The sequence below is a fragment of the Panulirus ornatus genome, chromosome 30 (assembly GCF_036320965.1).
Source record: "Panulirus ornatus isolate Po-2019 chromosome 30, ASM3632096v1, whole genome shotgun sequence".
NCBI classification, from domain to species: Eukaryota; Metazoa; Arthropoda; class Malacostraca; order Decapoda; family Palinuridae; genus Panulirus; species Panulirus ornatus.
The window spans coordinates 1,954,847-1,975,543 of record NC_092253.1 but is presented as its reverse complement, the minus strand read 5'-3'; the positions used below and the strand labels follow the sequence as shown (position 1 = coordinate 1,975,543).

At 36.6% G+C, this 20,697-nt stretch overlaps 2 protein-coding genes across 2 annotated transcripts in view; both read right to left on the bottom strand.

The window, feature by feature from the left end:
* LOC139758298 (superoxide dismutase [Mn], mitochondrial) overlaps nt 1-20,697 on the bottom strand; it is a 220,641-nt gene that overhangs the window by 13,245 nt on the left and 186,699 nt on the right. The gene's annotated exons all lie outside the window — the stretch shown is intronic.
* Nucleotides 9,245-19,638, bottom strand: Dlc90F (dynein light chain 90F). The gene is made up of 3 exons (XM_071679518.1): nt 19,452-19,638; nt 18,564-18,729; nt 9,245-14,823 (listed from the first exon to the last, which is right to left on the bottom strand). Exons 1-3 carry the CDS (start codon nt 19,476-19,478, stop codon nt 14,675-14,677), a joined length of 342 nt encoding a protein of 113 aa, XP_071535619.1. The 5' UTR covers nt 19,479-19,638; the 3' UTR covers nt 9,245-14,674.

Genomic DNA, 20,697 nt, shown 5'->3' with positions numbered 1-20,697 from the left:
AATATTTCTAAATCTATTGCAAGATATTACAGCTGTATTGTACAATTAGCGTAGTCTCTCTCTCTCTCTCTCTCTCTCTCTCTCTCTCTCTCTCTCTCTCTCTCTCTCTCTCTCTCTCTCTCTCTCTCTCTCTCTCTCTCTCTCTTATCGAGCCATTTACTGCTGTATTCATCCTTCGCAACTGTGACTCGTCTAGCTGTTCACATTCCAATATCAAGGTCATTTTTCGCTTGAGGTGTACTGGTAATCAACTGATTCACACACACTATAGTGCATTCAAATCCTTACATGTAAGTACTTGAATACTTCAGTTTGTATGTATATGTGTATGTGTATATGTATATGTATATGTATATGTGTACCACCCAATACAGCTAGGTAAGAATTTGAAAACACCACTAAAATGAAGTTAGTTTTTGTAAGCATGAAGAATATTACCTGCGCTGGCAGTTCTGTTGTCAGAAAACTACAGCAATTGTTCTGATTGGACACATCCTTCCTCTGAGGCCGTATTGCCACATAAAACAAACGTAAGGTTTGTGGACCAACACCGGAAATGAGTCACGTGTGTGTGTGTGTGTGTGTGTGTGTGTGCAGCCTCTTCTTTTTCAGGGTATATTAGCCTCGAATCTCTCGTTAAACCCACTGCGCCCAAGGTCTGTCCAATACCACACATGCATAACACTTTGGAAGCGCTCGGACTAATTCCATACATTATACGCTACTGAATGACTATGGTGGTCATAGTTTTAACACACATTGCATTATTTGCCGTTGATCTAAGAAATCCTGGCATGACCTAGTGTTATCTTTATGAAACGTCGTCCTAGTATTTGATGGTACATATTACTAACATGGCCTAAACCAACTGGGCATTCGTCCGGGACAACTAAGTGGAATTCAGAAGACCTACTGTTGAAGGCGTAGATGCAGGCTGTTTTTCTGAAACCGTGGTCACAGACCTTCTGGAACTTCTCGCCGTAATCGAAGTCATGGCAATATCCGAGGTCAGACTGGGTCACATTTGGCCATTTGCGGGTGATATTGGCTGTCCACATGACGGCCATGTCTCGGCTCTCCACCTCCCCGGCAACCTTCGGTATGCATACCCAACACAGAAGACTTTCACCTGCGAATATATACTGGTAACCTGATGCCTTCAGCAACCCACCTAGCAGGCATATGTTACAGTTCATCAGGCACACCAGCATTCCTCTCGGTATATTGCTAAGAAATGAGTTAGGGAAAAGGGGTAGGAGAAAAATATGAAGGATGTACGACCCTCTGACCCATGCAAGGTGCTTAACTGTCAGTTGATCAAGAATCCTTAAGCAGGGTTTCAGAAAACCCGTTATGACAGGTCTAAATTGTACACATTAAAACAAAAACTTGAAAAGTGAAATTGAATGCTGGAGTCCAAGTCCTGTCAAGGATATACTTAATAACATTTAATGTAGATCACGTCGATAAGAGTTCGCTATCAAAAGCAAAACGTAAGTTATTTGGGATTTAAGCTAAACATGATCTGAAAGATGATTACAGATAAACTTTACGAATATATGAAGCACATACACCAGCAAGCAACTATATGTTACAAAAGACATATTACTGAGTCATTCTCTATAAGAATCAAGAGAACTAGCATGTATTTAGCAGCTTATCATCTCTATGAAGATTCTGCAGTGTGGAATAAGACAGAAATCGTGTTTGAAGTTGGAAACTGGTAAAAAAAAAAAGGTAAGACTTGAGATATGATAGTGGATAGGGAATTAAAACGATGAATACATACAAAGGTACAATATCAGGACGTATCGGATAACATTGCTTGTTATCAAACGTTTAATACATAGTCTAATTACTTAATGAACAATCAATGTGTGTGTGTGTGTGTGTGTGTGTGTGTGTGTGTGTGTGTGTGTGTGTGTGTGTGTGCAGTGCTCATTTAAACATTTTGCAACTGAGAATGATGATTTCGTAAGTACAAAAACCAATGGAATTTTTCTTTTCTGTCATGAAAAACATCAAACTGTCGTCTAACTCCTTTTCGTGCTGTTACATCGCTTTAGGTACAACTTAGACCATACCATTTGTGAATATATTCTATCAAATAAATACCGTGGCACCTATTGAAGCCAGGCACTTCATCAAGTATGAATCGGAAGTAGAGTTGGAAAACGAACGTTAACAACACACACACACACACACAGTGAAGTGTTTTAGATATCTGGGAGTGGATCTGGCAGCGGATGGAACCATGGAAGTGGAAGTGAATCTTAGGGTGGGGGAGGGGGCGAAAATCCTGGGAGCCTTGAAGAATGTTTGGAAGTCGAGAACATTATCTCGGAAAGCAAAAATGGGTATGTTTGAAGGAATAGTGGTTCTAACAATGTTGTATGGTTGTGAGGCGTGGGCTATGGATAGAGTTATGCGCAGGAGGGTGGATGTGATGGAAATGAGATGTTCGAGGACAATGTGTGGTGTGAGGTAGTTTGATCGAGTAAGTAATGTAAGGGTAAGAGAGATGTGTGGAAATAAAAAGAGCGTGGTTGAGAGAGCAGAAGAGGGTGTTTTGAAATGGTTTGGGCACATGGAGAGAATGAGTGAGGAAAGATTGACCAAGAGGATATATGTGTCAGAGGTAAAGGGAACGAGAAGTGGGAGACCAAATTGAAGGTGGAAAGATGGAGTGAAAAAGATTTTGAGTGATCGGGGCCTGAACATGCAGGAGGGTGAAAGGCGGGCAAGGAATAGAGTGAATTGGATCGATGTGGTATACCAGGGTTGACGTGCTGTCAGTGGATTAAATCAGGGCATGTGAAGCGTCTGGGGTAAACCATGGAAAGTTGTGTGGGGCCTGGATGTGGAAAGGGAGCTGTGGTTTCGGGCATTATTGCATGACAGCTAGAGACTGAGTGTGAACGAATGGGGCCTTTGTTGTCTTTTTCTAGCGCTACCTCGCACACATGAGGGGGGAGGGGGATGGTATTCCATGTGTGGCGAGGTGGCGATGGGAATGAATAAAGGCAGATAGTGTGAATTGTGTGCAATGGTATATATGTATGTCTGTGTGTGTATATATATGTGTACATTTAGATGTATAGGTATGTATATTTGCGTGTGTGGACGTGTATGTATATACATGTGTATGGGGGTGGGTTGGGCCATTTCTTTCGTCTGTTTCCTTGCGCTACCTCGCAAACGCGGGAGACAGCGACAAAGTATGAAAAAAAAAAAAAAAAAAAAAAAAAAATATATATATATATATATATATATATATATATATATATGTGTGTGTGTGTGTGTGTGTGTGTGTGTGTGTGTGTTATGTATATACATGTGTATGTGGGTGGGTTGGGCCATTCTTTCGTCTGTTTTATTGCGCTACCTCGGTAACGCGGGAGACAGCGACAAAGCATAGAAAAATAATATACATATATAACAATATATATATATATATATTTCCTATGAGTCCACGGGGAAATGAAACACGATAAAATCCTAAGTGCACTTTCGTGTTACAATCGCATCAGGGTAGATACACGAAAGATATGCAACAAAGAGACGTAGCTAGGACACCCCCTTTAGTCGCCTTCTACGACACGCTGGGAATACATGGAATATGTTTCCTGACAGACATGGTTATAGGGAGTGAGAGTGTGTCTGTACATGTAAATGCATATATACATATCCAGCATGGGTTTCTGGGTATAGAGTGCTGAATGAGACTGCAGCTTTCCTTCCGTCCGCTGACGATGATCCAGCCTGGCTAAAGATGCCACCTCTCGCCTGTGGTGTGAGCCTACCTACACAAGCGGTCTCGAAGTTGTATAATAATGATAATAATAATAATAATAATAATAATAATAATAATAATGATAATAATAATAACAAAAGGAAATTCCAGCACAGGTAAAAATAGGTAGTGATTGCTGACCTGGTGCAAATAAAGCGAGGCTCCAAGCGACTACCAGCACCATCTTGGCCATCATGACATCCAAGTTTCCTCAAACGTTCTCTATGTGAAATAGACGAATTCTTCATGATCATATGAGCATTATACTAAAATTACTGAAATTAAAAGTCTCCGTGTTAGTTCATTACTACCAGTGAGTCTGTTAATCCTTCTCACAAAATTATAGAAATTTTAAATTTGGTTTTCTCTTATTTCTACGAATATCTTGACTACCGGATTCACTAATCCAGTTATGCCAAGGTATATGCACACACACACACACACACATATATATATATATATATATATATATATATATATATATATATATATATATATATATATATATATATATATAAGATTCAGGTAGCCTGAATACTAAGTTTGTAAAAGTTGGAACTAAAGTCTTTATGCATCTAACAATTATGGAAAGTACCCGAATGTCAATTGGACTTTGGTCCATTGACTTCAACACGCAACGTAAATGTGACGTGGAAAATGTTTTTTAATATAGAATATAGTAATTTTTGAAAAATCTAATAGAAAGTTTTAGGAATTATGTCAAGGCTAAAGCTGAGTCTGATATAAATACTTTTTCATTGTAGTATTAGCCTCGAGGTAGCTGCTCTGGTTAAACATATATACTTGATATATATATTACCCTCTTACAAAGGCCCAACAGAAAAAAAATAGTCGAGGATAATCTTGAAGACTTTTGAAGTTACCATAAATATATACCTTGCTTCAAGGAACATACCAAAACGATAATACTTTCACGCCAAATGATGAATGTATGATAGAGAACATTTATTACAAAAAGACAGAAAGCTGAGGAAATTGTTTCCTTTGCGTAAAAGAATTACAATATATTGTGATCACTAGTTAAACAAAGCAGATAGAACAAAACACCTCACAAGTAAACTTGACTGGATGGAGAGCAATAACTGTTTGACACGAGGGGCAAAGAGGTCCAGACTGTAAACAGGAGACAGTGACTTGATGCTATATACCTGCCAGCAAATAATGGCCATGTAGAATAATGTCATAAATCTTAAAGTTTCTCAGCAGGGAAGATATATAACTACCAAATCAACATCTACTTCATGAGAACATAACAAAGATATCGGAAGAATAACACGAATGTCCAACAACAAAGAACTTGATTGAGTATTCACTGTTATTCCAAAAGAATTAAGAAACAAGCGTGGAGTGGCTACAGAAACATTTAAAAGAAACTTAAACTCATGGCTGAAGTAAGTTCCAGACGAACCTAGAAGAAACGACTATATCATAGGAGTGGAGGATACGAACAGTTCTGTCCAACGAGTAAGTAATGCGGTGAATAACAAGCACTACCTTTGCCTAAGTTACTGCCACAAACAATTTTCTGTTTATATTGACTGATGATCGTCCGTCATTGCCTGTCTTATATGCATGCATAAAACATACCTTAAGGGATCAATTAGTTTAAATGTAATGCCTTTCTGTGGAACTGACTAACGCGGAGACTAACCAGTTTATTGAATACCTTGACAATATACAGTATCATCAGTTGAAAACCATACCAAAGATTAAACCATCTTCATTTCCACAAACTATTCAGAGTTTTTTCTAGTAATTTTGTATGACCATACTGACCAATTTTTTTAAGCTGCAAAGTATACCAAAGTAATGTATTAATCATATAATGTCCGTGAACAAACATATCAGACGGAAAAATCATGAGCAAAAATATCACTACGTAAATTCACCAATGCAAATGAATTAACAATCAGTTCGTAAAACTGCAAAGACCAATCAGCGTAAGCGACCAAACCACTTAGCTTTCACAAATTAATAAACACTTGACCAGTCAATAAGTATTACTAGAGGCACTAGACTAATCCTCATCACGAGATCCATTGGGCTAATCACTGTGTATGTTGGGTAGCCAAAGAGGCCACGGAGTTAAGTGATCGTTTGAATACATGAATTATGGCAGCTTTACACGAGGAAATGGTCCAATCATCTAGAGTAGTTTGAGTAAATTGACTGATAACGTGTCTGGCGTGCCTTCGCAAATGCTTCTACCATTAGCTGTGGGATGAACATCATAATGTGTGGTGGAAACAAGTCAAAGAAATGCAGATTAGAGTCTTTGTTTGAAATTTCCCTAATGTCTGCCATAGTAATACACAGTTATGTTTAATTATCATAATCGAATTTGTTTAGACTGTGACTGTTGCTTCAACATGTGTTGCTTTGCACTGATTGTCCTGTTACTGATATCATGAAGCAGATATGAGTAGTATCTCAGCCCTCTGGCGGAACTTGGGTGATCACTGGTTAATCGGTTATCGATGGGCTTTTGGCTTACTAGGGTCATTAAGGCCGCCATCGTCACTTTATAATCACGTCTAAGAGAAAAATTCAACCTTCATTTTGGGTGTTAAGGATAATTCTGAGGCCAAAAGTCTCTTACTACGTATATAGCTTATATTATAACTGTAATATCAGCGACAATGTACGTGTTCCAATTTTTACAGCTGTCTTCACTCACCATCATTACAAGGCAAATAACCTTGATCAAGGTTTGATGAGGTAACACTCAGAGACTTTAAAGTCTAAGAAGACCAAAATGAGCACAAATAGCAGGGGTTTGTTTGCTCTCGTTATCCGTATTATATAGTGCGGTAACTATTGTGTTGGTGCCTTCATCTGTCTTGGGAAGAATCGTAATGGACGATGTAACTTTATTGTGATTACCGTTTGCGTGTAATGAAAAATTTATAGTATTGTTCCATTCCTTAACTTTGCATTGCATATATGCTGTTTCTTTAATAACACTTTTATTGGCAAATAATTTATTCTAGAGATCCCTAGTGGACCCACGAGTACAAAACTTCCTCCCCGTACAGTACATATGTGTAGTTACACATACACCTAGCTTAAGCCAGTTCAACAGTTTCTCTTATAAGTAGTTATGAGTTCTAGCCATGGTTGCAGGCTACCTGTGATTGTTGGTAAATTCGCTGATTCTTTGACTAATACAGAATTCTGACCTGGAAAGAACTGTCTCTACAGGACATTCTCAAATACACGGATAACATCCGCCTGCTCCCGGTCACTTCACACTTACCATTATCGATATGAAAAGAATTTAGTCCTGAAAAATTTATCCCATGACAATTTGTTCAAAACCTGAATTGAACAATAATTTTGGACTGCTGCCTTGGCTTATTCGTCTTTAAATGATTATGTAATTCTATCTTTTGAATATATGTCTATTAATATAAATGTACCATGATCTGATAAAAGGCGTACACGTATTCTCATAAGTACTATGTCTCCCTGCTGACATTGCTAGAAACAGTATACGCACCTTTCCACAACACGCTGACGGGTTTGTCACACCGTTAGTGGCGGTCAGGACAGTACTGTAGTTGAGTGACCAGCACCGTGTGTCACGAAACACATCAGCCAGGCAGGTAGGTAACCATGTCCGCAGTACGATCACGTCGGGTTCACTTAAGCTTACTAACCAGTCAAACCATCTCGGCATATCTGCTGTTCATATTGAAATTAACAAATTTACTTTCTATATGAAAGTTTTTTGCTTATCAGACTTTGTTTTATTGTGATCATTTAGTTGTGGAATATTATACTCATCAACGGAATAATATGTTACTGTGCTCTTAAGGAACTTCGATCCGAAGTTATTTTCCTGCATGTTCCTGTGACTATCAATATATATATATATATATATATATATATATATATATATATATATATATATATATATATATATATATTATTTATTTATTTATTTTGCTTTGTCGCTGTCTCCCGCGTTTGCGAGGTAGCGCAAGGAAACAGACGAAAGAAATGGCCCAACCCACCCCCATACACTATGTATACACACACACGTCCACACACGCAAATATACATACCTATACATTTCAATGTACACATATATATACATACACAGACACATACATATACACCCATGCACTTAGTTCATACTGTCTGCCCCCATTCATTCCCATCGCCACCTCGCCACACATGGAATACCTTCCCCCTCCCCCTCATGTGTGCGAGGTAGCACTAGGAAAAGACAACAAAGGCCCCATTCGTTCACACTCAGTCTCTAGCTGCCACGCAATAATGCCCGAAACCACTGCTCCCTTTCCACATCCAGGCCCCACACAACTTTCCATGGTTTACCCCAGACGCTTCACATGCCCTGATTCAATCCACTGACAGCACGTCAACCCCGGTATACCACATCGATCCAATTCACTCTATTCTTTGCCCTCCTTTCACCCTCCTGCAGGAGGATATATATATATATATGTTCACAAAGTAGGGTATGCAAACTCCAACTGAAATACCCCACCCCCCCAAAAAAAATGTAGCTATGTTAAGCTATATAGTTGCTACCCTCAAAATGAAGTAATTAACTATTTGAACTGTACTGGGAGGGTGACGTACACACGTGGGACACCTTCTCTTGAACACATTTCCATCATACAACACTTAGATTTATTTATACTGTCTTCAGTCATTCTGTTCCTTTCATTCACCATTTTTATACTGTAAAAGTATTTATTCACATCCTTGCTTACAAGTCTTTTAATTTTGTTATGCCCTCTAGTTGCTCTAACCCTACTTCTCTAATAGGTTTGTCTATTGTCCACTTTATCGATCTCTTAAAAACTTAAAATTTGTTGAGATGACTGTTACAACGGCCTTGATGGAGTGTATTTCTGTAATGTTGATTATTCTTAGTCTCATGATGGTGATAATGTTGTGGCGATGACAGTTGCTGTTTTGAAGAAGAGAGAGCGGTGTAATTGTTATAAATATCACATCAAGTTTGAAAATGTAAGATCATCAGCTAAGGAAATAGATTTAATCTTAAAAAAAGGTTAGTTTCAAGTTGACAGTCCATACTTGTGCATGGTTATTAGGCTAAGAATCCACATTGGACTACTTGCATCATATTACTAAACTCAGACATTAAAAGTTCCACCACTGGTATCTGATGACTTTATTAAATGTTACTAAACTCAAGTTAAAGCTTTATATCATTTGTACTTAACAGTTTTGATAAGCAATTTGTACTTAACAGCTTTGATAAGCAATATCATTTGTACTTAACAGCTTTGATAAGCAATATCACAGTCCATCCATAAATTGTAGTTATCTGTTACATAATTTCCCCATAATATTGATGAATAGAACTGTTGCATTCTGCTAAAGTTAGAATTCAAAAGTTCACATACATAATGGAGGGTAATATCAAATTAAGAATTCAAGTAAATATATTTTTATTCAAAAAAGTTTGCATAAATAGTTTAGGTAACCTTATGACCAAGAATAACCTATATACGAATTTACCACAGACATCTGGAAAGACTAAACCTATAAAAAACTTAGAAAATAATGAGCTCATGAGTATAGTTGAAACTCTTCTATAAAGTGAATGTTCATGAAAGTGAGATTTACATGTCACTTCCACTGATCTATTACATAAAAAATCTATTACCCTTTGCACTTCATAAGGACACTATGGTGAATTTTTCTGTTTTTTTGTTATCCACTTTTTATTAAGAACTGATTTAGGATTTCCAAGTTACAATGACTATTGTGGTTAGTACTGAGCTTGCAGCTAGTTGAAGATCCTAGTACTTCTTTCTTCTCATCCAGGTTGATGTCATTTTAGCTGGTGTAAAATAGTAGTAAAACTTTGGAGTAATCACAGTCTTTGTAGAAACCATCAATACAATCACACTAAGCAAAACTCTGACATAATTTTGAGAAAGCATAGAATTCTAGTGGGAGAGAGAAAGATATCACTGACATGCCAGTTTCTGTAACTGATTTTATGGAAAATTGTAATGTTTGCTATTACAGTAGATTTTTACCTCTTCCACCATATCTTCATTTAACTTTTGATTCATCTTTGTATTACAGAGAAAGCACATTCATATATCAGATAATCTTATTGCCATTATAGCCTGAAACAGAGTTTGAATACTTAACTGAAACAAAAGCATTAGGAAAAAGGGAAACATACCAGATGGCTGCAATGGTAATTCAGTACGCAAGTTCATGAATCAAAATGTTGGTTTTGAAAACTGAAAAATCCTTTCTCTCTAAGGCTATGTCCTTTGAGGTTTAGAGATGTTCCATATGAACATTTCAACCCATATTATGTGACGAGCCATTGCTCACCCTTTGCAAATCACTCTAGTGCGACTGCAACTGCTTGAATGTTTTTCAGACCCTCTCTCACCCAATTTGCAAATGTCACTTGGCTGATGTCATTGATACAATCACTTCTAGCCATCCAGAGATAACATTTCATAGATCCTTGGTGCCAGCTTAAGATTGGCATAGAAGCAAAAGAGAAAAGGTTTTTCAAAAAATGAGGGAAAAGTACGGCAATGTATGAAAACCAGGAAAATTTTTTCGTAAGATACGTCCTTAGAAAAAGGTCTTTCAGTTTTCAAAACCTCTATTTCCTTCATCTGTGGTCTGTTCTGCAAGTAAACCCAAAAGAAAGTGAAGGGTTTAAAAAAGACTAAAAGCCAGAATGAATAACTTTAATGGTGAACTGGAGTAACACCAGAATCCGACTCAGGGACTCCCGGAGCCACACCTGGTATATTCACAATGTCTGAACTAATTACTGTCCAGTGAAGGTGGACAAAGATCATGAGAGACACTTTCCTTGATTTCCAAGGCCAGGGTAAAGGCCATCTTTCTCACGTGTTCTAGCGTAAAACCCAGGTTGAGCCAAAAAACAAGTTCCTTATTCCACACAGAGATCCTTCTCACCAAGAGTGGTTTCAAGGACCAGAGTACACAAATATATAGACCTTTCTTTAATTTCTGGTGAAGTTCATAAGGTCTTTGAGAGATTTCAACTCGGCATAAAGCATGATGCTCTCATGATGAAATCCTCAAAGGCTGGATGTAACAAGACTATTTCGAAGTTTAATAATTTAGTTCTTGGCCATAACAGACTGTAAACCGGCTAACAGCAGCAGCAGGCAGCATATCTTAGCGTGGTGCAGTCCTTAGCATTGTGAACTCTGGGTGGCTGGAAGTATGTGGGTTGATGATATCAGCCATGAGGTGGTTGCCGATTCACTGAGAACAGGTTTAAATAATGGGTTAGCCAATGCAGTCCTTTAGACTGGTTTGTAAAGACTGACTGAAGGCTGGTGCTTACATACCAGCTCTGACCCATTCATCTCAGGGAATAAATCTCTCAAGTCTGGAACACACCAATCTAATTTTAGTTGATGTACCTCTATAATTTAAATATTTCATTCTTTATAAATTAGGTTATGCAAGCAGATCTTTTCTAAACAATTTGGCTGTTAACCATCATCACACCTTTAGTATCAAGATGCAACAGCAGCGCTCAGAGCATTGCTTTCTTCATATTAATTTTGCACCGAAATAACTAGAGCAATAGCAATCTGCCAAAACTAAAACATTCTTCTATTGATCTTTTCCTAATGTTGGGGAACAACTGGAGCATTAACCCTCCAAACACCACTTCTCAATACATTCTGCACCTTCCTCTCTCAGTGGTCTTGGAACATGTAATCTCCATCACTCAGTCCTTCCACCTAATCTTTGGCTGTACCTCATGCTTCCAGTCCCCTTACTGTGATACACTTTTACATCCTGAATGATCATTCTTCCAACCTGACCATGCTACCTGAATTTTTCACAGCTTATTCTGTAGACCATACTTCTGAGTACTTTGTATTTGCTTCAAATTCTCCTATTCCCCTCTCTATCCTCACATTTTTTCTTGATGAAAGCATGGTGACTGCTTCACTTCTTACAGCTAAATCAGCATAAATAACCTTCTGCATATGTTCTGAGCACTGTTCTTAATTCTTTATCATCCAAAGTGGTTATCTGAGGAAGCCTTCATGTGCTACTCTTCACTGGTTTTGGGAAAATGCAATTCAAACAAGTTCAGTAATTGGGAATAACTTTTTAACCTTTATAAAAATGCATTAATTGCATATTATAAACCCAAGAAAACCCATTGTGACATTTAATATTCATGTTTGTGTTACTAAATAGTGAAAACTATCTGAAGAAGATAAAAAACATGTACTTGATGAATAATATAGAAGATAGGATTAATGAAAGAGGAAGTACAAGGTGACCTGACTACAGAAAAATACTTTGTATGTGCGTAAGGTTGGTTTATGCTTAAAGGTATATCAAATGTATGATGAGGATATTCAATCTTGCTTCTTTAATGGCATCGTTACTTTTTACAAGAAAAAAATTTGTCATGTAATAATGCATATATATGACAAAATTTCTTTTAAATGATGCCTACTTCTATAACAGTTTTGGAAAGAAATTTCCTCAACTAAGTCCCAATGACCTGACATGCATCAAGTGTCAACATATTCAAAATGCTTAACATTCAATTCAGTATTATGCATTCAGTTCTGATACAACCAGCAAGTCCACTCCCATGCCTTGCTAACACTGTTTCACATATATGGTCCTTTGTAGTGCAAAGGGTTGGATAGAGAAATTCCTCACATGACAGTGAATCTTTTTTTGTCAACGTGTGATCTGGGGTGGAATGAACATAAGGTTTCATTATCAACAAATATAAGACTACTAAATATAATGACCTACAATCATACACCTCTCAAAGTACATCTTGCAATTCTTTAACTTCTTCAGCCACTTAAAACTTCCAGTTTAATCCATTATTTCAAACTCATTTTATACAGGGCACATAAAAGCATAGGGCCTCATAACCATCCATATCATCACTTAAATGTCATAACTTATAATTGCTAACCCACATCACCTACAAAATAAATTTCTTAGCAAAAACATATTCTGTAATGGGAATTATCTTTTGTTAACATATACTCTTCTGGGTGTCCATCTGCTCAAAACAAATCACACAAAATAAAATGAAAACTTTGGGATCTTGTCAAGCCATGCTCCAAGAACATAAGTACTGAATGCAAATATATGTCCAAATAAGGGCAATCCTTCCACATGGTTTAGGTACCATCTTCCCCTATATAATAGTAAAAATCTGTATCATTAAATATATGCGACTGATCCCAGAATTTAGTTAATACAAAAACTAATTGTATAGTATTCAAAGTTTGAATGAAAACTTAACTTGGCCTCATACAAAATCATATCTTACTTTTGGGGTGAATTTCATTTACATGGAAAAAAATCCGAGGCAGGTCTTTGCTTGTGAGAATCCATGAAAATGCATCAGAATTTACTTCCTGAATCATGACAGCCATACTGTTATATTTTTAGTATAGCTGATTACCTCCCAGAACTCTACATTAGGCAAAAGATTATTTTAATGTGAATGTATTTTCAAAGGAAGATCCTATCATCATATACAGTATTTGTTTCACCAAACTCCTGAATTATAATCTGACTCAATTTTCAGATAAATAATTTATCCTATACTATGAATTTCCCGAAGCTTACTTAAGTGTGAATGACATTCTCCTGTTTATCGTATGCCCAAGATTTCAATGTTAAATTATTTCCAATATAATTCTACAACTAAACGTGTTGCAGTGTATAATTTACAAAGCATATTTCATTTAAAACTCAATGAAATGCACTAAATCATAGGCAAAATTCATTTCATACTTAGTAAACATTACACTAATATGAAGTTCTGTATGGGATAAAGATCCTCGAAACACAAAATTTGAATTAAACCCAAATTATGAACTGTGGCATGAAATTCTACTAGTGTACGTAAGATTAATATATAAGCAGTTATGGTAGGCCATAAGTGTTGGCTAAATAAAAGCTTAGAAATCTGATGAGTGTATAGTCCTTCCTTTGCTACTGATTAGATTATCAGGTGTCTATACTTGTCCTCAGCTTCCATCAATGACTAGTAAGTAATAAAAGCAAGGTATTAGGTATGTAAATGACTTGTGCTTTTAATAACATTCTGAAAGACCTTCAACACCATCAACCATGACCCTAAGAGATGCAGGAAGTTTGCATCATTCTGCAAAACATAGCACTTATCCTTGTCAATTCGAGTGTTCTTTAAAAATCTTGTAAGTTTCAAAACTTTTAAATTGTCTCCACAATTTAATTCCTTATTTTATGTATTATTTATATCAATGCAAATAAGTTGTATCAATTTTGAAAACTTCTTATGTAATAATGAGCAAAGCTTGACAACCTGGTCAATTCTCAAATGTTATCAGATTCCTTTAAAACCTATTATCATATGTCATGGGCTACCACATTATAACAAACATGATGGCAGGCACTGTTTGGATGCAGGGATCTGATAACATTATGTCCAGTATATTAATCAATGGAGGAATCACTAATTGTCAGACTCACCGTGTGCAAGTCCAGAAAGGAAATAAACATTTAAAGCAACTTACAATTTGGAGGGTTGTACAAGATCACATTATAGTTTAATTATATACTGCTTTGGTTTCAAGTACCCTCAAAAGTAATACAAAGCTGCATAACTCCATCTCTACTACAGAAGCATGAATGAATATCATAAACATCTGGCATAAACCATATTTATGCTGAAACATTTTTCCTTCATATCCAGAGGATCTTTAGACCGCTGTCATGTTGTGTTAACCATTTCTGAGCACACAAAAAAATAATTCAGTCCTTAAATTTAAGTGGGGGCATGCTTCCAATTTTAAATGCATTTTAAATGGCCAATCCAAATACAGAAACAATGCAATACATGGTCTTGTTCTCCCAGCGAACAGTACAAGAGCCATCAGTTGTGTTGTCCCAGTAGCATGAACTTGCTGTGTGCAGGCCTGCTCCATTCTTCTGCATTATTACACATGTAACTGTAGAAAGAAAATCATTGTAGAAAACATTTAAAAACATTTTTGGGCTTTAAAAATGTTCCGTCATCTTTCACATGAAAAGAGGTTTAGGAGTCAAAACCTTTCCTTTATCTTTCACTTCATCCCCATTAACACATCTAAAGCATTCAGGCATGAACATTTACACAAATTGTTTTGCAAAACTGGGATTCCTAATTCCATAACTACAGGCTCGCAAACATTATGGAAGCTCAATTCCTTGTGGTAGGCTACACCAAAATAAAAACTCAGTGCTAATATCCTTTATATACTTACTTAACCTTGAAAAATGCCAAAAGCAACCAGTACGGAGAGGTAATGAGGTTACATCTACAGCAGTAACACATAGTACAATTCAGAGAGAATTTCACTAAAAGCAACTTATTTTCTGATATATGAAAGGTTGAAGATGAAAACTTCACTGAAACTGGTGAATGAGAGATTGGGGTTTTGTTACACCCTGTATACCAAAGAGAGTGATAAAATGATCACTATGGAAAGTGGAGGTAGAGGGATTGTGGAAACTACATGCCTTTCTGTATAGTGTGCAATTATTATCCTTGTAATTCAGCAATGAACAATTTAAAATTTTCATATGTATTACCTTTCTACTGTCTTGTACAGGCTGAGCATCCCTATTCCAAAAATCCAAAATCCATATGCTCCAAAATCTGAAACTTTTGAGGGGTGACATGATGTCTAACATGAAGGAGCCGGTATATGCTGTTGCCAATGCTTGGAACACAGTGACTAAAGAGACAGTTGTACATGCCTGGCACAACCTCTGGCCTGCAACAATGTTCAGTGATGATGATGATGAACAAAACAAGATGGTGATTTTGAAGGCTTCTCTATGTCAAGTGGGAAAAAAATGATGTCTAACCTCCTTAGGTATGCAAAAAATATACCTCCAGAGTCCATCAGTACGCTGGAAGAAGTGGATATCAAATAAGTTTTTAACATCGATAATGAGGCTCAAGCTGTTCATTCTCTGACCAATAGTGAAATAGCTGAAATGGTTCTGAATCAAGGTGATCGTCATAATACAGATGATGAAGATGACTTTGTTAACACTGCAGAAAAACTGCCTATAGATGACATGGTGAAAATGTGTGATGGACTTGCTGAAGGACCAGACCAGTGTGCATTCATAACAGAACAAGAAATCATGTCAGTTTATACAATCAAAGAGAGACTTCTATGATGAAAACCACTGTTAATGAGGCAGATGACTCTGCAGGAAACATTTAAAAAAGCCATTCAGCAGAATGCATCCTTATCCCTAAAGAACCCACTTCATAATCCCTCAACTTCTGATGTTCCTTCTCACGATGATGTTAACAGGGATGTACCCTCCCCCTCAAGTTTCTTAGGCCATATGCAGTTCTTTTATTTATTGTTGCATTTATCTTCTTTTGTAAGCAGAGGTCATATTATTTTTAATTAGTGCAAAAAATAATTTTCATATGAAATCTGAATTACAACTCCACCTAAAATGCCATGTTTGAGCATAACATGACCAGCAACATTATTGCGTTGAAATATTTCTCACAGTTTTCATTACATTTTTTTTTACAGCGACCAGTGGTTATTGTAAATTAAATGCTTATTTGTTTTTATATTTCAAGTAAAATCTTAAAAATAAAATACAGTGTACCATAACCTTTTAATACAAAAACAGCATCATAGGTGGAAATTGAAAACCTGCAGTTGTTTGTTGCTGTTATTGTTTATCAGTTGATACAGGTACTCTGCTAATGCTATTGTGCTGCTTAGCTACCCTAAACACATAATTTTTTCACTGTATTAATGGTATTTCATATTTTTTACTGTTAAGTACTTATATGTGAATAAGTGTAAGACAATGATTGCTTATCAGTGGCATGTGAATTCAGAGTCAGGAAAAGGTAATGCCAAACAACCACAGATTATCCACATGGGTGGCTGAGGTTGTGATATCTTAGCTTTCTGATGGTTCAGTGTTAAACAAGCTTTGTTTTATGCACAAAATTATTAAAAATATTGTATAAATTACCTTCAGGCTATGTGTATAAGGTGTATATGAAACATAAATGGATTTTGTGTTTAGACTTGGGTCTTATTCCCTAGATATCTCATTATGTATATGCAAATATTCCAAAATCCAAAAAATTAAAATTCCAAAACTTCAGATTCCAGAAATTTCGGATAAGGGATCCTCAACCTGTATTTTCAAATCATCATTTTACAAGGGATAGATAATTCTTTATATAATGAATGACATGGTAGGAGCAAATCACTTGCCCCAATCAAGGCCATCTCACATGACAGAACAAAGGTGTGCAGAAAGTAGAAATTAATCATGGCTCCACAAGTGTTTGCAGGCCTGACCATTAAGGAAAAAAGGATGAATGAAAAGGAAAAGACAACAGAAGGAAAAGAATTCTACAGCTTAGCTGTGTGAGGGTGGAAGGCCAATCCTCAAGTAGCCAGTTTCCACACAGAAGCTCTGAGAAGCAGCAGCAGATCAAGTGCACATACCCTAATTCATTTCCTCTAAACTTACATACAGCACTACAACATAAACACCTTTCCACACTAACTATAGAGCTTCAAATAATTTGTCATTCATGATATTCTGAGTCTGCAGCTGTGACCTGTACTTTCAAACCCAATGAACATGACTGTCATTGAATCCTCTAGCATCATTCTTTAAATTATGCTTGGCCCTTGACATATCAAAGCCCAGATCTGATCGATTCTTTCTTAGTATATCTCTTTCCCTTCATTTACTATCACACATTCTCTTCACTATCCTCTCATCTATCAGATTCTCTGTAAGCATATCATATAAACATTTTCTTACCTAAATAACTCTTGAAAAATTCTTTATGAAGTGCCATATATCACTCTCTAATCATGTCTACCCTTTTCATTCTCTTAAATCCTAATGTACTAAATCAGTTATATCTACTGTTTTCATTTCCCACCAAATGTGCTCTTGAAAGTTATAGAGGCTTCTTACACATACTTCACTCAGTTTTCAATTTATCAATGCTCTCACAGCACATCTAACATTTCTTTCCTGTACAACTGTTCTCCCAACTTCTGCTTTGTAATGCCATCTTTCCTGAATACTGTTCCCAAATACCTAAACTCTTTCATATTCAAACTACTTCTCACTCAAGATACGATCATAATGAGGCTGTTTGTCATATCAAACATGATAACCTTATTCTTCCCTACATTCATTTTTTCCATTACACATTTGTGGAACACATAACCAAACAAAATTCTGCTTAACACCTCCCTGATTCAGGTAAAAACAACAACAATCATACATCTTTTTATTCAGTACAGCAGTGTATATTTTACTTTTGGTGCCATCCATTTATCATTATTCTCTGGATAACCTCATTTATCTGTGCTTCTGCATTCATCAAGGAGCAGTGAATTTTATTATAATATGTCCAGTGTATGTAAATGTACATCTACTACAAATTGTCATTACTAACTGACTTATTACTTTCCGCACTTCTTCATCTCATCACATTTCTGTAAACAAATACTGCTTTCTAAGAAAGGTGGCATACTTGTAATAACAAGCACACCTATATATGTCAGTAAAAAGCAATGTTGGTTTAATTTATCTGAGTAATGACTGAGTTTCTACATTGGTTGTGGAATGAGTTTTCTAAAAGACAAACATCAAAGCCTCTGAGGACTTCATTACCAAACCTCACCTATGTATTTAAATGCCTTGTTGAGTTTGGAGAGGTTTCCTAATACATTTTCCACCACTTGCGACGTCCAGTTGTTTACCTTGGCGCTGGTATAGGCATTGCCACCAATCACAGTTTCTATACTTTCCTTAATGATTGTGCTTACCTCATCCACCACAAACTGGTGCTGCAGAGAGAAGTGTAATTATAATAATAATACAGCCAAAAGTGAAACATGATAATTAAGTCTATCTAATCTGGTCAGGTTCATGAGGGTCACTCCAACTTTATTCAACTTATGTAAAAAAATCATTTGTCATCCAAGAGTATTCCACAGCAGGATAAAATCTATATCATATAATAACTGCTGATCCCTAAATTCAAGCAAGGAGGCTCATTATATATCTTCACTAAATACTTTTATCATTGACAATTTCCATCCTTTCCAATTTATTAAGACCCTAATTACCATAAGTGTTATTTGTAAACTGATACACTGCAGTCCTGAACAGTCAGAAACTGTATTACTGAGAGAATTTCTCTTCAACATAACTGAAAGAAAGCAGAAAACTTTTATGGTAGATAGAATTCTCCATACTCAGGAAATTTGGCCTGCTGTTGTCCAGTCTGGTTTTAAGGCAAATAAAAAAATCTTGGTTAATAATCTTTCAAAATTACATTTGTGGCCGTGAACCTTTGTATATGAGCTAATTCTTATAAATCATACATAGCTAAACAATTTACTTGTGTAAATGCTTCCAGGTGCAGGATAATCAAAACCCCAAAATAGGTAAGTTAGTGTCAACCTACTGTCTCAATCCCCCGTGTCAATAAGCCTCCTGATGACCCAACCCCTTATCTTAACCTATGAACTAGCTAAAAACCTCATTGATTTTGCATTCTTCCTACCTCCTCACTCTGGGCACTATCGTCCATCTCGTGGGTCAGAAGAGGTGATGGTTATAACTTGTAATGACACACTGAAGACGGCCGATCCCAGCCCTCAGCTGACACAACAACAATTCACCCACAGTCGCTCGTCCGAATCCTTCCACACACCTCCCACACTTACTCTCTCACATGATTCCTTCTTCATGTGCTCTAAGGTTAATTCATGTATTAAGTATTTATGCTATACACTTAATATACAATTGATTAAATCGTGCATATGATTCTTCTTCATATGTGACCATTGATACCGTTTTTCTTTTTGGATAGTGGGGGTTCCTCCCGCTGTTCTTCTGCGTTAAAGATTTCGTCTCCCAACATGAGTAACACTGAACATGGTCAACAGTGTTCCCTAAGTTCCTTTGCTTTTATCATTTAACTTCTCCTGTGCTGGGTAAGCTGAATTAGTTTGCACGTGTACTAATTTGAGATCGGTTGTATTGAGCAAGTTTCTGGATCAATTTGAATGAGAAGGCAATAATAACTATTGGGAATTAGTGGGACGAGTGATTGATCTTAGAAAAAACTTGTGATTGGCACGAAATCCCAGTAAACCTTTTTGGTTCTTTCATGCAAATATTTTGCATACATACGATTAGTTATTGAGATATTGCAGGTTATTTCACTGTATCAGTCTAGCATTCAAGTTAATCCTGAGCACTTTCCCTGCTAGTTATTCACTGAGGAAGGCAGATATCAGAAATCAGGATGAGCCGCAGACTGTATATTACACCCTGAGAGACACAGGTGTTGATATGGAAAGGAGATACACTGGTTCGAGAAGATCAGTGTGAGAGATCAGAGTTAGTAAGCCAAAATAGAGGAACTTACAGATTAGACCTATCTCACACCCCGTCAAAAACGTTTGAGATATTAAAGGTAACTACATGATTTCACCAAGTGCAAGAGGATGACTATACTGCGGTAACAAACGAAAGGCTGACAACTTGTAGTAACAGAAAGGCTAACAACTTATGCAGTAACAAGAAAGGCTAACATGTAGTAACATAGGAAAGGCTAACAACATGTAGTAACATAAGAAAGGCTAACAACTTGTAGTAACTTAGGAAAGGCTAACAACTTGTAGTAACATAGGAAAGGGTAACAACAGTAGGTCTCACTCCTCTAATGTAAGACTGAACTATATCAAGATTCGAAATGTTAAAGTTTTTCTTCGAATGACATTATCATTTCCTTTATTTATAAC